General features: G+C 41.0%; 2 protein-coding genes across 5 annotated transcripts in view; one reads left to right on the top strand and one right to left on the bottom strand.

Moving 5' to 3' along the window:
* The window catches only part of PPHLN1 (periphilin 1), a 70,732-nt gene extending 66,505 nt beyond the window's left edge, over positions 1-4,227 (bottom strand). For 2 of the 4 annotated variants that reach the window (XM_032207602.1, XM_032207605.1), the window contains exon 1: positions 3,438-3,528. The gene's annotated coding sequence lies outside the window, so the exon portion shown is untranslated. Of the gene's footprint in view, positions 1-3,437; positions 3,529-4,025; positions 4,085-4,202 lie in introns of those variants that run through there. The other 2 variants (XM_032207603.1, XM_032207604.1) reach the window with 2 other exon arrangements.
* A 105-nt stretch (positions 4,228-4,332) lies between these two features.
* ZCRB1 (zinc finger CCHC-type and RNA binding motif containing 1) lies at positions 4,333-14,733 on the top strand. Its single transcript, XM_032206005.1, has 8 exons — positions 4,333-4,418; positions 8,271-8,358; positions 8,526-8,554; positions 11,272-11,383; positions 11,470-11,577; positions 12,431-12,540; positions 12,642-12,717; positions 14,077-14,733. Exons 2-8 carry the CDS (start codon positions 8,275-8,277, stop codon positions 14,206-14,208), a joined length of 651 nt encoding a protein of 216 aa, XP_032061896.1. The 5' UTR covers positions 4,333-4,418; positions 8,271-8,274; the 3' UTR covers positions 14,209-14,733.
* Positions 14,734-15,134: the final 401 nt, after the last annotated feature.

The following is a 15,134-nucleotide window of genomic DNA, read 5'->3' as shown; positions in this document are numbered from 1 at the left end:
TGATAAAATAAAGAAATGCACTAACCAATCATGAGCTTAGCTTTTGCAATATGTATGAGCTAATTATATTGAATTAGATAAAAGACGACTGAGCTATCCAATAAATTGAAGTTCACTGATCACTCATATTGAGCGTCTGTGTCTTCCTTCCGTCGACAACAAATGTCCTCGCAACACTGGACCGTGCCCCATCTGTCCCTACCCAACTCCTCCCTGCCTGCACAGATCTCTTCTTCCTTGCCAAGAGTTACAAGGACAGTAACCGAACACATCTGTACTTGAAATGCACTGGAAGGGACTGAATTAGTGGGGGCAAGACAAAAACCATCACTACAGCAGCAGAGCTGCATGCACCATTTCTCTCCATGCCTCACCACTGGTGCTTTATGCCTGGATGCTCCGTGCTGCCAGCCCCCACCTCCAAAGCACCTCCTGCACACAAGCGGACACCAGCCCTTGGTGGAGACCCTCACTCGGCTTCCAGACCAGAAGGGACATTGGCAACGGGATGAAGACAGTACCTGGTGGCTTTTAAGGGATGTTGTTTGCTTTGTGGGCTGTTTTTTGTTTGTTTGTTTGTTTTGATTGGGTTTCTGTTGGTTTCTTTTTCTGTTTGCATTTTGGCCAATCCAGCAACATCTGTGCCCTGCCGCCTGGAACAGTTACTGAAATTGTTAACCGAACACAGTGTTCAAGAAGCAACGCGTCAGAAAAATGCCATTAAAGCAGGATGCAAGCTTTCACACCACGCTGCTCTGCCAGTTAAGCCACCTCCAACATCCCACTACATAACATTGGCAGCAGGCACTGGCATTCACAGACATGCTGGTTGCTTCGTGGCTGAGAAACACACTGCCACCTCCATCACTGCTGTGGGACCATACTGCAGCTGGCAAGCATTATCACTAGCATTTTGACCAAAAAAAAAGGAAAAAAGGCAGAATATGCCACCACAAAAGTCAATAGACTGAAGGAAAAAAAATACATACACAATTATATCAGACAAGAAATTAACAGAAAGAAAAGAAAGAATGGAGAAGGGAAGGGGGAAGGAAAATCTCAGACGTGAGATTTTGCAATTTGAGGAATGGAAAAAAATAATCAGACAGAATCAATTATAATGTACATTGTCCAGAATGCTGGTAATGACGAAAGGCAGAAAAACAATTTTATAGGGAAGACTAAAACCACAGTTTTTAAGCTGAGACCACTGAAATAAAGTGAGGATGCTTGTGAAAATACCAGAAGAAAAAAAAAAATGCTTGGAGAGAGGAAAGCACTTTTTCCATCACCTTGAACCCATTTCATCTGGTTCTATAGAAAAAACTTCCATTTCTTAAATGATGTGACCTAATCAGGGCACAGCTTTAATAACAACCACGAAGTGTCAAAACTTTTAGGATCAATATGAGAATATTTCATTAAGGAGGATTCAAGAGATCAAAGCTTAAGATCTACCTGCTCTCTCAGTACAGTTGCTCTAAAACAAAGTTTAAAAAAATATGTAACTATTTTTGTTACACCTAACCCCACTATCACTGATGCTATTTTTTATTAGCACGTACACCAAAAGTGGTTGGTATTTCTTCAACATCATGAGCCATAATGCCCTGCTACATTAATTTAATCAACCTCTTCCTCATTTTTGGTCAAAGGTGACTGTTTTCCCTAAAGCAAATTCCTTATTTTCTCAAATGATGACACTTTAGCGCACACAGAAGCCATTCTATTAATGCAGCACAAGCTGCTCTGCTGTGGCCAGCTGCCAAAATTGGCTTTGCTCCGATTATCACAGCACTACGTCTTCCTCTACGCTCGTGTAACAGATGTAATACAAAAAGGTTTTCTTCATTATGCAGATTACACAGCTCACTTAAACATCAGATTTTTGCACAACTGGGTTTTCTTTGTCAATCTTTTTTTTTCTTTCCTGAGGAACATTAACACATTAAAAATACTAACATACTGAAGAACACTTCAGTATTCTGCAATATTTTGTACATAATTCTTGTCTGTTTACACTTACTTGAGACATCAATTTTCGTCACTGCTAGAAATACCTACTTCATCACCGTCTGTAATTTTCCAGTGCGTGCTATCAACCTTCCACAGAATCTACATTTTTGTCCCAAAAACGTGCAGCTTTCTTACCCAGCTGGCTACATTTTGCCATATGCAAACAGGAGTCCAAGGGCAAACAACTGCGTTCTTTCTGATGCTACTGGGACACGCCTGGTTTTGTACTATTACTGTGACAAACCACAGCAATTGGCAAACATAGGCCAGTTTTGTCCCACCTACGCCTTGCAAAGCTCTCAGAAAACATCTTGGATGATCTGGTAAGAGTAAGACCTAGGAAGGGCCCTCAGGGAATTGTAAATTCAGCAGACATATCATGGCCAATTTCACAACAGTGAGCCATTGCTGCCTTGAGGACAGGAACAAAGAGACACAATGAAGCTTTTTTTTCCAACCCTTAAAGGCCATATTTGACAGTGCTGCAAACCTATCTGCCATCTCCTAACTAGACAGGAAGGAGGCTAGAGAAAACTGAGTTTGGGACAAAAGCAGCCTTCTCCTCCTCTCCCCATACTTGGGGCAGGCTGAAAATACTGATTAGACCTCTACTGGCAACACGAAACATCAGAAGTGTAAGAGCAGAGGGGAAAAAAGTCAGCATGACAGTAAATAAAATACTGGGAGGAGAGCACTGTGAAAAAGCAGGGTTACAGAGAGAAACCATGTCTACCTAAAAACAAGTATTAGGCCAAAAGATTTTCAAAGGCAATTAGAAGCATGCCTGAAATAAGTCCAGGCATGTCCCACGTAGGTGGGACACAACTAACTTGAAGTAAGAGGCTTTCTTCCAATCTTTCTTAACAAGTTTACAATGGTTTTGACAGAAAATAAGGGTTTAAAAGAAAATATTAAAAAAAAATTAAGAAGGCACTGACGGCAAAAGTCAGATCATCTCCACACTCAAAAGGAAAATAAAAAAACAGAAGTTGAATAAAATTATCAGCAACATGGGCCTTCCAATGAGCATCTGAAACCTCAACAGTTCAGCTTTCTAATGCTATCACTCTAATATATCAACAGGAGTGAGAAAAATTGAGATAATGCTTTGGGAGTTTATATTAACATAGAGATACATGTATTAGCGGTTATATTTATGTGAACAGCCGCAGTTACCAACATCTCATCCTTCATCAGTGTCAATGCCATCGAAAAATAAGCTGCAATGGGACCACTAGGCTGCTGACACAAACAGCTGTACCTCTGTGGTGCCTTTCCATCTTGTGGCACGAACAATTTGGTAACAAGACATGCCAGCTCACCACACTGCTGCTGTAGCAGGCCAAGACTTTGATGTTTTTAACATTTATCTATGAAAGTCTTAACAGATGCTGAATATTTCAGCTAGGCAGGATCAATACCTCAGACTCTACTCATCGCTTGCACAGGTGGTGTGCGCTTCCACATCTTTTTATGTCCTTCCTGCACAGCTTTTGCTCTCCTGAAGTCCTGAACACCTTGGATTAAAATATAAATATAAATATATATATATGTATTATAAGACTATCCATCAGAAGTCTAACCCAGGGCAAAGTAGGTTCACTTAAAGAGCATGAAGGCAGTGAAAACCTAAGTGTTGCAATACTCATAGGAGTTTAAATATATTAGGGGATGCTCCCCTGTTAAGCTAAGTGTAAGGACCTGTTTTAGAGCTGCTATGTGCCACATTTAGGTCCTGTTTAGCCCTCCCAAACCATAAATAAGGAAAAGCCGGATCCATGCTCCGACCCTAAGGCACACGCTGGGTGCCCCCACAGCCATGGGGCTCGCCCCCCCCCCCCAAGCGCTCGTTAGCGGCCGCTGGGGACTCATCGCCTCCCGGCATTACCCCGAGCAGGACGAGAACCGAAACCCCAAACCTGCCGCACGTGGGCTTTGTAAACCTCATGTATGCATATGCGTGTGTGCGTGCGCGTTTAAGATACCTTAAACACATCCTAAATACGTACACAGGTACATAGGCAGGTCCCACACACGCGTGTGTTTAGGACCGTGGCCGCGGTTCCGCCTCTCCCCCCAGCGGACACTGCGGGACCCCCCCCATGAGGCCGGGGCAGCGCCGGCCCCCGGGAGGCTCCGCGGGCGCTCCCCGCACCCCCGGCCCGGCCGCTCCCGGCCCCGCTCACCCTCCTGCCGCCTCCGCAGCCCCCCGCGGGCCCCGCCGCCTTCCCCCTCTCCGCAGGCGCCCCCGGAAGCGGCCGCCTCGGCTCCCGCAGGCGGCGCTCGGCGCCCCGCGTCAGCGGAAGGGCCGCGCCGGGCTGCGCCGGGCCGGGCTGCCCTAAGATGGCCGCCCGCGAGGGCTGAGCGCCGCCCCGCCGGGAGCCGCCGGGGAGCCGCCAAGGGTGAGGGGGGCGCGGGGGGCGAGGAGGGGACGGGGTCTCTGCTGGGGTCCCTGCTGGGGTCCCTGGGGGTCCTGGGGGCGCGGGCGGGGTGTTTGGGGCTCCGTTTACCTGCTGTGAGCCCGCGGAGGGGTTGTGCTGTGGTGTGTAAGGGGCTGCGTGGGGATAAAGCGGGCTCGGCGCTGGTGGGTCGTGACGCGGCTCTCGTGTCGGGAGCGGGTGCAGCCCGGTGTGGGGGCAGAGAGGGGATTAATTCGGTTTCGGGCACTCAAAGGTTGGTTGGGGCTGGAAGGGGCCTCAAAGCCCACCCAGCTCTACCCCGCTGCCAAGGCAGGGACACCTCCCAGCAGCCCGGGGTGCCCAAAGCCCCATCCAGCCTGGCCTTGGGCACCTCAGGGATGGGGCACCCACAGGACTAACAGGGGACTTCTCTTCCCTCCCTTCCCACAGGCGTGTCATTATAAGCCTGAGCCAAGTTACTACCAGAACTAATGGTTTCTTGATTAGGTTCTAAATTCTGTTGGTGCTATTAAATTATTAACAAAACATGGCACTTTAAGCATCAAGATAGAAGAACTGAAGTTGATTGGCCTGTGCGATCGCGTCTGGAGTGATTTATCCACAAATTTATACATCTTTAATTCATTAAACCACAAATCTGACCTTACTGATGTGTATCTAAAACAAACAAGTAAAACGTTTGTGCGTAAGTTGTAATGTTGGTGTTAAGTCCTGAAAGTGTCGGTGCATTCAGACTCCACTTGATGCTTCAGAGGCATCTGAACCATTTTGGAGGTGCCCTTGTAAGTCCTGGGATGGAGCAGAAAAAATGGTAACTGTAATTAATCATTGTCTTTTCTTCTGGTGTTCTCAACATGAGTGATGGACACTGCATGAAGTATATCGGAGTCAAGCAAAGCACACTTGAGCACCCAACGTATTTTGCAGGAGACCCAATCGCTAGTGACAGATGGCTCTTGTCAGGGAATGGCTTCTTTGAATTGTTGGCAAAGGCAAAAAAGACTGGATTCCACAAGTCATAGTCATGATAGACAACCTCATCCTGAAAGTTAATATGTGAAAATAATAAATGAAGAAAGCATTAATATTGCAGAGAGGCCGTTAGATTAATGGGGGTTCTGCTAGACCCCATGGAGATGATGTGCTGGATTCCAGCTGATGCTTTAAAGATAAGTAACCAAGAAATACCTTGAAGATCGGGGAAACCACATAAAAGCATTCACTAGAAAACAGAAATGTTTTGATTTGTTGAGGGGCTCTAGAGGGATATAGAAGTCAGGTTGTGTGTAGCTCAGGGAGTCCCCCGCATCAAGTAGAAAGCTCAGATGCTCATTTCGTTTTTTATATTTATTTAGTTATTTATTATCTTAGCCTGTGTAGTGAAATCCTGGAGAGTAGAGAGACTGGTGAGCAAGGAAAAAGAATGTGATGAAAATGTTAAACTTGTGTCCAACTGTTTTATGAAATTAGAAATTTCCCAAAGTAAAAAGACTCCGAGCCTTAGGATAGAGGAGTTTCTCATCTAGAGAGTTAAAGCTAGAATTGGCTGGTTTTTACATCCTCCTTTCCCAAAAGCTGGTGAAACTGGTATGGCAAGGTTGGCAAAAAACAAAAAAACTATTGTTTGTATCCCTGTAATCGCTTCATGGTGGTTTATTTAAAAAAAATAAAGAAGGCAATGTTTTGTTAATGTTTATGGGAGTGGAAAGAATTGTGGTTGTAGTTGGATCTACAGTTGCATTTAGACCATTGTATTCACACAGATGGCCAGAAATCTGCATTTTTAACATGCTCGAGCTTTTTGAGAGACTGATTTTGGGAAAATCATAAAGTTTTGCAGTGACCCCAACAACTTAGACATTAAAAGTCAGATGACTGAAGCACCCACACGGGGGTCCTGAATGATACGGATTGCTACCATTATTTGGGCAGTCAGAACTGCAGCACTACTTCAGTTAAATTTGTCCAGGGGACTGTTTTCTGCTGTTTTCTCTGCTGTTGCAAAATCTTGGTGTTGTACCATAATGCAGCACTGGGGTAGCCCTTACCACGTCCTCTGTGTTGTGCTGGATGTCTGCATTCCTGCGCTTGAGCCACCTCTCTGTACGGCGCCTCGCCGAGTCGGTTTGGTTGGGCTTGTCAAGGATACCAATGCCAAGCAGCGAGGAATTTGGGGTAATGAATCAAGTCTGCATAACACCAGATGCAGTGCGTGGCCTTTGTTGCAAATTTATTCTGTTTTCATTTGCTTAACCTTTATGTTGCCATTTCTGCTCGTGCCAAAAAACACAGTCTCTGAACGTGGAAAAACTCAAAATTTGATCACTTAGAAACCGCCGCTTAAACGAGTTGTGAGACATTAAACTTGTCAGAAAAAAGAAGCAAAATGCATGGATAATCAGTGTCTACTGGGAGTATTAGGCCTTCAGATGACTGAATCATGAAATGCCAAAAAAAAAAAAAAAAGCACCGATGGATTAGGGTATGACATTAATTTCTGTGCTGACAATTGACCCTTGCATCTGATCAAACTCCCTACCTGGAAAGTCCTCTAAGGCGCTGCGTCTGTTCTATGATGGGTGTTGATTTCTTTAGTTTCTTTCATCCCTTCAACAGCCTTTGCATTTTAAATTGAATTGGTCTTGCTGAAGAAATGGCTCGAGCCTCAGTGAAGGAGGCAGCTGGGAATCAGTGAGGGGTACCAAGAAGCAGGAATAAGGCTGCAGGAAACTGGCTAAGCAGGTATTAATCATGGAATCATTAACGTTGGAAAAGACCTCTGAGATCATCTGGTCCAACCAATGTCACCCACTAAACCATGTCCCTAAGTGCCATGTCCAACCTTTCCTTGAACACCCCCAGGGACGGTGGGCTGCATACGGAAGATTTTCGCTGTGCTTTTTGGTGTGTTCTCTCATAAGGGCTGTGTTTTATTCTGATCTTGCATTTTACCCATTTTTGCACCAAGCCTTGCCTACAGGATGAATCAGAAGGAAGAAGTGCTTTGCACAGACTTTAGTGCCACTTCAGTTTTTTGGGAAAAGTCCAAACATGAGGAAAAACACAGCCTGTTCTCTTTCAAGTTAGTTCAGTTATTCCTTACCTCATATTAGATTATGTGTATGCAGTTTTCAGATGGGATGTTTAGGATGTTTTTGAATGGGTTCATTGATTCTAGGTATAGTCTTAGCTACTTAGGCTCAAGAACTTAGGATAGGAAGGAAATTGGCACTGAGATTTCCCTGGCCAGGAGCAGGGGAGATGCCATCCGTAACCAGCACTGGAAATCTCCAGTTCCAGAGCACCACAGAAGCATGAGTAATGGATACAAGATGAAATACTTGCTGCTTTAACAGATGAGATACACTGCCTTGGCTTTAAAAAGTGTCTTTTTTTTTTTTTCCTTCCTTAACCAAAAGTGGTTTATTCTATGTTGAATGCAGCTGAGCTGAAACTAGTATGAAGAATCAAACCATGTAGGTACTTGACCAAAGGTTGTTAATATCACATATTAGCCAGAACATTCAGTAAATGGAGATGGAGGCTTACTTCAAGTACACAAACCCATCAGGTTTTTTTTCATGGCTTACTGATCAACTAGGACAAAAAAAAATATGCTTTGAATGCAGGGGAGAGGGAAGAACACAAGGGCAAACACTGATTTCATGTAAAATGCTAAAAAGGAAATGAAAGCTATGCTTTATTGCAACTTTATCGTGACCATCTGGGCTGTGTTTAAAAGAACAATTTGGGGGAGAAAAAATCGCACAACTGCTTTTCAATTTCTCATGTTTTGGATACAGTTTAACTCTTCTCTCTTTCTCCTTTCATCAGAAAAATGAGTGGTGGCTTGGCACCAAGCAAAAGCACCGTGTATGTGTCCAATTTACCCTTTGCTCTGACCAACAACGATCTATACAGGGTAAGTTTGTAAGAGCCATGCTGTTCAGACTAAACCAATTGGCAACAATTTGGAGTGCAAATATAATATTGATGTACGTCTCTTAGAAGAGTTTGTCTTGATAAATTTGTTACCAATGGCATGGAATCGTCTATTGTTAAATCTTTCTATTTTGTTCTGTTTTTCAGATTTTTTCAAAGTATGGGAAAGTTGTCAAGTAAGTGATCTGATATGGCCTGCTATTTTTGTAGCTTTCTTCTTAAATATTTAATGTCTTTGATTCACTGGCATGTCTTGTGCTTTTTATAATTTAAGCCTTAAATGTGTAACTATTGCAGGCCTGTTCATTTTTAATAAAGTATAAATTTAACAGCTGGGAGTTCTTGCAGTTGCACACATGCTGTAGGAATATTTGTCTTGCTGTTTGAGTGCTGTTTTGTTAACAGCTTCTCAAGAGCAAGTACAATGCTACCGTGTACCAGAGATCTTTTCTCTCAAGTAGTTGAAGCAATATTCTTCTAGTCAGTGTTGTTCTCTTTCCTTCACCTCAGCCACAGGTGAATACTTGTGAGAGTGGGAGGTTTTAAAGACATGAATGAGATGTCACAGATCCCACAGCCAGTTCCCATTATTGCAACGTACAGTTCCTGTTTGTGGTTCCAGGGGGATTTGTTATTGTGACTGTTTCGTGCTACATTTAAGATCAGACATAAATCAGACATAATCAGACATAAGATCATACTCTTAATATGTGGGATATTCATGAAAGATTATTGCGAATACCCATCTATGTGTTGAAATGATAGAAATAAATGTCATGGTAAGGAATATGCTTTTTGTTCATTTGTTTTTGGTTGTTTTTTGTTTGTTTGTTTGTTCGTTTGTTTTTGGGTTGTTTTTTTTAGCTGCTCAGAATAACAAAACTCTAGACTTCAGTCTTCAATCAAGTAAATATCTGCTGTAACCTCTGGTGGCCACTGTAATGATTTCTGATATTTAGAGCTAAGTTCAAAGTTTTTGAAGTCACCGTAGGGTGTTTCAGGTGACAAAATAGCAGGAAATGCCAATCAGACCACAACTTCAGGAAAACATGCATGAGAGGAAAAACCCTTACGTAGGGCTCCGACAGACGCAGTGACCAGTGAAACAGGGCAGCTGCACTCTTTGTTTGCAGGCTGGGGGTATCTGACCTGTTTTAGTTCATTGCTGAACTACTAATTTAGAAAAATCCCAAGCCAAAGGTTGTAGTATCACTGGTGCTTAATAGCTGTTGACAGACCTGTTCTCCATAAATTGGTCGCTTTTGACTTCCCTTTTGACAATCCTTTGGTAAGGAGCTCCACAATCTAAATGTACCTGTGCTCTGTGTGTGTAGGGAGTAGGGGTCTTCTACCTTGGCTTTTGAACTTGTTTGGATAGGAAGACAGGAATTGCATGAAGTATTGACTGTATAATACGTTGCTTACTTTAAAGGTGTTACAGCTGCATGCATTCTCTTTTTCATTATCAGTAGTTTCTAGTGTTTTATTTGCTTGTTTTGGCTACCATACACAACAGAAATGGTGTTTTCAGATGCCTGTGCTGAAGAAATCCTGTGCTGCGTGCTTTATGAAAGTCAGTGATTTAGAACTTGCTACTCTGCATAGTTGCTGTTTTCCTTAACCTGTACCTTATTTCACAAAAATGTCACTTTCTGATACTTATTTTTTCTTGACATTTTGTCTAGTAACTGCCAGATTAAACCAAGTGCAGACTCACAGAATACCATGTGTATACGATACTACCACGACTACTTTTGTATTTAGCAAAATTTGTTACATAATTCTTTGCAAGCTCACCTGACTCTGAACTGTGCAGGTACTGTGGGAGACTACTGGTGTTCCCATTTCACCGTGAAACCTGATCCTTGTTAGCCTCAGTTTCCTATTCGTAACTAGTTATTAATTCATAAGAAAAATCTGTTCAAATATTAGCTTGATTTCTGGAGATTCTTCTGCCCTCTGATTAAAGTCAGTTTAAACAAGCTTTAATGGGTTTTTCTTGAGGTGTGACTTGACTCAGCAAAATCATGCTGACTTTTCTTCTTCCTTACTACATTTCTCATCCCAATATATCCTATTATGACTTTAACTCATTTGCTGAGGTTTCATGCAAACTCATTCTTCCTACAGTGGCAGATATAGGAAGGAGTCTATTCTCTTAGTTTTTAATGTGTGCTTTTATTTTTACATACCTGCCAACTGCCATCCTGTTTCCCACTGATGTTTTCTAGGACAGAATACAATTGACATAAGATTGAAAGGACTGAGGTTGGGTGGGTTCTTTACCTCTAGTCATTCTGTGGATTTTACTGGGTAAAAATCTTTCTTAAATTTCCAGATGTGCTACTACAGCTGTTATTTTTAAGGTTAGTTCATGTCGTGTAAAATAACACATGCATCCGTAACCTTCTTGGACTCCAGTTGGAGATACTTCCAGAACAATACAGTGAAATAGCTTAGCTGGTTAGTCCTACAGAGAAGTACAACTCTGGATGCAGTTCAGTACACTGCTTTTTCAGCAATTACAGCAATGGTCAAGATTGGTCCCAGATTTTTAAGTTCACCTCCAGTGAGTATTGTTCCCTCCAGGTTACGTTGTCTACAAATGGAGTGTGTTCTCCCTTCTTCAAGTTGTTCAAGAAATAAGCATGATACTGGACTGGAATGATGTCGAAAGACTCCATGTACTTTTTTTAGATAACCTCTGCTGTACCTCCAAGCACATGCCCTGGTTAGCTGTTCCTCTGTATTGCTTTTAATGAGCCTTTCTATTGTTAATTATACTTTATTTTCTTTTGGCTATATAGCAAACTAAGATCCCAGTGAGATCTTTCTGGAAAAAATGTCTCTAAAACAATTTAAGCATACCAATAATGTGGTTATATGTTTTCAGAGTTACTATTATGAAAGACAAAGACACCAGGAAGAGCAAAGGAGTTGCCTTTATTTTGTTTTTGGATAAAGAATCTGCACAGAACTGTTCTCGGGCACTTAATAACAAACAAGTAAGTAATGGAAAGTTGTTATGACAGGAAGGTTGGGTTTACAATTCCTAAGTATTTACTTTTTTTTTTTTCTCTATTTTCTGTAGCTGTTCGGAAGAGTAATAAAAGCAAGTATTGCCATTGATAATGGAAGAGCAGCAGAATTCATTCGCAGACGCAACTACTTTGATAAGTCAAAGTGTTATGAATGTGGGGTGAGTAAAACCAAAAGTAAAGCAACATATTCCATCTTTCAACTTTCAGCTTATTTGTTCTGTTTTGCCATTGCTAATCCTACCCATGGCATTAAAATACGTTTTGCTGTTGATATTATCAACTTGCAGAGCAGTTGTACCATTTTCAAGAATGATAGTACTCTTTTTGCATTTTATTTGGGATTTTTGGGGTGGAGAAAAATGTCTTTATAATACCTACTTAACATGCTGATGAGCAGACAGAGCTGAGTAGTATAGTATGATGCTGTTTGAGAAGGAAAACCCCTTAATTTTCCCTTCAAAATACCTGGTTTTTCTCTACCTTTGGAAATAATAAATGTTGGATACAGCTCTTTTTACACGGAACAAGTGTTCTTTGAGTTTCAGGCAACTCCTCGTTTCTTCTGAACACAATAACATAGGCATTTGAGATTTGGATTTTATTTAACATCAAAGGCAAACTTGATTTATATTCATAACATTTTTGAGAGCAAATATGTTGACTCAGACATATTTCTTAAACTGCTAATGCTGAGGTTTATATCTTGTCTTGAACATAAACCATGCTGTAGCGTATTTCGATGTTGCAGCAGCCAAAGAAAATCTGCTTTACTCTTAGCTTGTTCTGTATTTGCAGTTAAACATGCATATCACCACCGATCTCTTTGTTTCCATGGCAAGCTAATAAAGAAGAGTTTGTCTTCTGTGTGCTTATTCAGCATTCCATTTATCTTGTTAATTGTTTCCATTTTTTTTCCCCATGAACTGTCTTCCATTAACTTCCCTCATGATACGTTTCAACGTGTAGTGGTTGGAAATTATTTTTGTTAACTAATATTTCTTTTTCTACAAGGAAGCAGGACACTTAAGTTATGCTTGTCCTAAAAATATGCTGGGAGAGCGGGAGCCACCAAAGAAAAAAGAAAAGAAAAAGAGAAAGAAAGTAGTTGAACCAGAAGAAATGTATGTATTTATTTCCATATCAGTACTTCACTTAAGCAGCTTTTTCATACCAAACACTTAAAATAAAGATCTCTGTATTTTTGTCTCTCTGCACAATGAAGTGAGGAAGAGGAAGAAAGTGAAGAGGAAGGAGAAGACCCTGCTCTAGACAGCCTCAGCCAGGCCATAGCTGTCCAGGTACAAAATTGAAGTATTGCTTATTTATTTCTAAGTGGAACTTCTCTCAAGCTTCTTCTCAAAAACAATCTTACAGTCTCTAAGATACACTTTTAAATCTGTCTGTTCTGTAGCATTTAGGGCACTCTTGCCAGACAATAGCTGGTGACTATAGTTGGGTTCTTCATATGACAGGCATGTTCAGTCCTTTTTTTGTTTCAATGCTTCACTATTGCTGTGTTTTTGAATTGCACTTCTTTCTTTCTTTCAAGCTTCTTTGCCGCTTAGTTCCCTGTCATCTCTGCTGTGATGTTCCATTAGGTTTTTGATCCACAAATCCCTCTTTATTCTGATAACTGACCATCTGGAAAAACAGTTATGCATAAATGAACAGGTACATCCTCTGCTCTCACTCACTAGAATATCCTTGAACAACACCTATTTCTGGAGCACTTCCTTTGCCTAATACAGCCTGCTGCTGTCTCTAATAGAGCTATGAAACTTTCCTCTCAAAACGTATTTATTCCAGTTTTTGTTATGTAGATAGGTAGTCTGACAGCTATACTACTGTCTTCTTCAATACTTCTTTACAGGCTTTCACTTCACTACACATAGCAAGCCTGAACTGATGTTCAGATTTCATGGCTCCCCAGTCCCCAGCTGTTCCTTGCATACCCCCACTGCCTAAAAACTCCTCAGAGTTTTTAAGATAACTTTGTCCTGAATATGACTTTACTTCAGGTAAGTCATATTCATAGTCTGAAACAAAAATCATGCAAATCTGCATGATTATTCCCCCCACCCACATCCCAAAGAAACTCCACAATTACAAATAAAACCTCTAAATGTAAAGAAAGCAGGAAATATTCCAATTTTTCGTCACAATCTAAAGATTTTAAGTGGGATAGCATGCTTCCTAGTAAAAATAGGAAACATCTATTTCAACCTTTAGTTGAATAACCTTCATATCTCTGAAGACGTTCATTCCATGAATAAGTGACTGCAAAAGGCAACAGATGGAAGACTTCTTAGTGGAACAAAGCTGACTCAAAAATGTCAACTTCAAATTCATTGCATCCTTCGCTTGAAATCTCAGCTACTTTATAGTTCTGTAAGTTTACTGTGTGTGTACAGTTCATCTCTTTGAAAACAGAGGGTACTCTGTGTGGTCTGCATCGGTGCAAAAGACTTTTACCATCAGCATGTAAGAGCTGCTTTCAGAAATGTTTTTTAGTGCATTCAGCACACAGTTTATCTGGAAATGGAGTTGAACCCTCTGAATTCTTTAACTCGTTAAATAATTCAAAGCCGATTAGTAATTAAGATGCATTACCAATAACAATGCTAATTTTTTTAATACTAATACTTCTTCCATTGTAGCAAGCCAAAATTGAGGAAGAACAGCAAAGATGGACACAGACTGCAGGGGAATCTTCCATTTCAGATGACTCAAAACGTCCACGGATTAAGAAAAGTGCTTATTTCAGTGATGAGGAAGAACTTAGTGATTAAAATAATATTGTTTTATATGCATATATATAATATATACAGTGTACATTTTGTAAAGTGCAACAAAGTTATTTGTAATACGTGTTTTTCTTGGTGTTGAAGACACTGAAAATCATGTTGCAGTTCTATCCTCCCAGCTGAACCTCTTGTTTTTTGATCTCTCTCCCTTCCCCTAACCCCCTTTCTGCCCTCAAGGCAGCTTTTTACAAAAGTGATGTGTTTCTATGCTTAAATCCAGAAAAATATCAGGGAGAATGCTTCCTGCAGGTAGTACCTAGACCTGAAATGGGAGTAAAATCTTACATTAGAGGATTTCTTAAGAGTTTTCCTAAGAGGACTTCCTCTTAGATGACTGTTAGCACCTCTGATGCTTTATTAGTCCATTTATTGTCTCTTTGGAAGCAGTGCTTTAGTAGCGTATGAATAATCTTGCAGTAGCTCTCTGCCTAGGGTTGAATTTCATCCTTAACTGCTGTACTAGCCTTTTAATTCTTCGTGCAGTAATATAATAAATTCCTGTTACATAAATTTGGTCTGTGAAATCATTTTAAACAGTATCTCTGTTTTCCAAAATTATATTAAGATGCTCTTCTGTTTTATGTACAGTTTCAGTAATTTGCTGTACATTTCTTTATTATCTTATAGCCTATATTTAATGTAGACTTTGTAGGAGATACAAATTAGAAGTGATATGGTGGTGATATGGTGATTAGGTCACTCTTAAAATCTTACTTTTTTTTAAAGAATAATAGTTTTGTTGCTCTTGAATTAAAAACAAAAATGGCCATATGTTTTAAAAATGGGTGTGTCCATATGCTTTGATATTCTCTAATCTGATATTTAAAGCCTCCCACAGTGACAGGGGCTTACGCTGAGCTGTTTGTTCCTCCTGACAGCAGTTTGCGTGCCTACCATGGTAGTTTTAAATA

The sequence above is a fragment of the Aythya fuligula genome, chromosome 1 (genome assembly GCF_009819795.1).
Source record: "Aythya fuligula isolate bAytFul2 chromosome 1, bAytFul2.pri, whole genome shotgun sequence".
Taxonomy (NCBI): domain Eukaryota; kingdom Metazoa; phylum Chordata; class Aves; order Anseriformes; family Anatidae; genus Aythya; species Aythya fuligula.
Note: the sequence above shows the minus strand (reverse complement) of the source record. Positions and strands in the feature narration are given on the sequence as shown.

Excerpts from the sequence above, each read along its gene's own strand:
- ZCRB1 (XM_032206005.1), top strand. The coding sequence starts at position 8,275 with ATGAGTGGTGGCTTGGCACCAAGCAAAAGCACCGTGTATGTGTCCAAT. Across the intron at positions 11,578-12,430 it reads CAAAGTGTTATGAATGTGGG|GAAGCAGGACACTTAAGTTA; the intron begins GTGAGTAAAACC and ends TTTTTCTACAAG. Across the intron at positions 12,718-14,076 it reads GCCAGGCCATAGCTGTCCAG|CAAGCCAAAATTGAGGAAGA; the intron begins GTACAAAATTGA and ends CTTCCATTGTAG.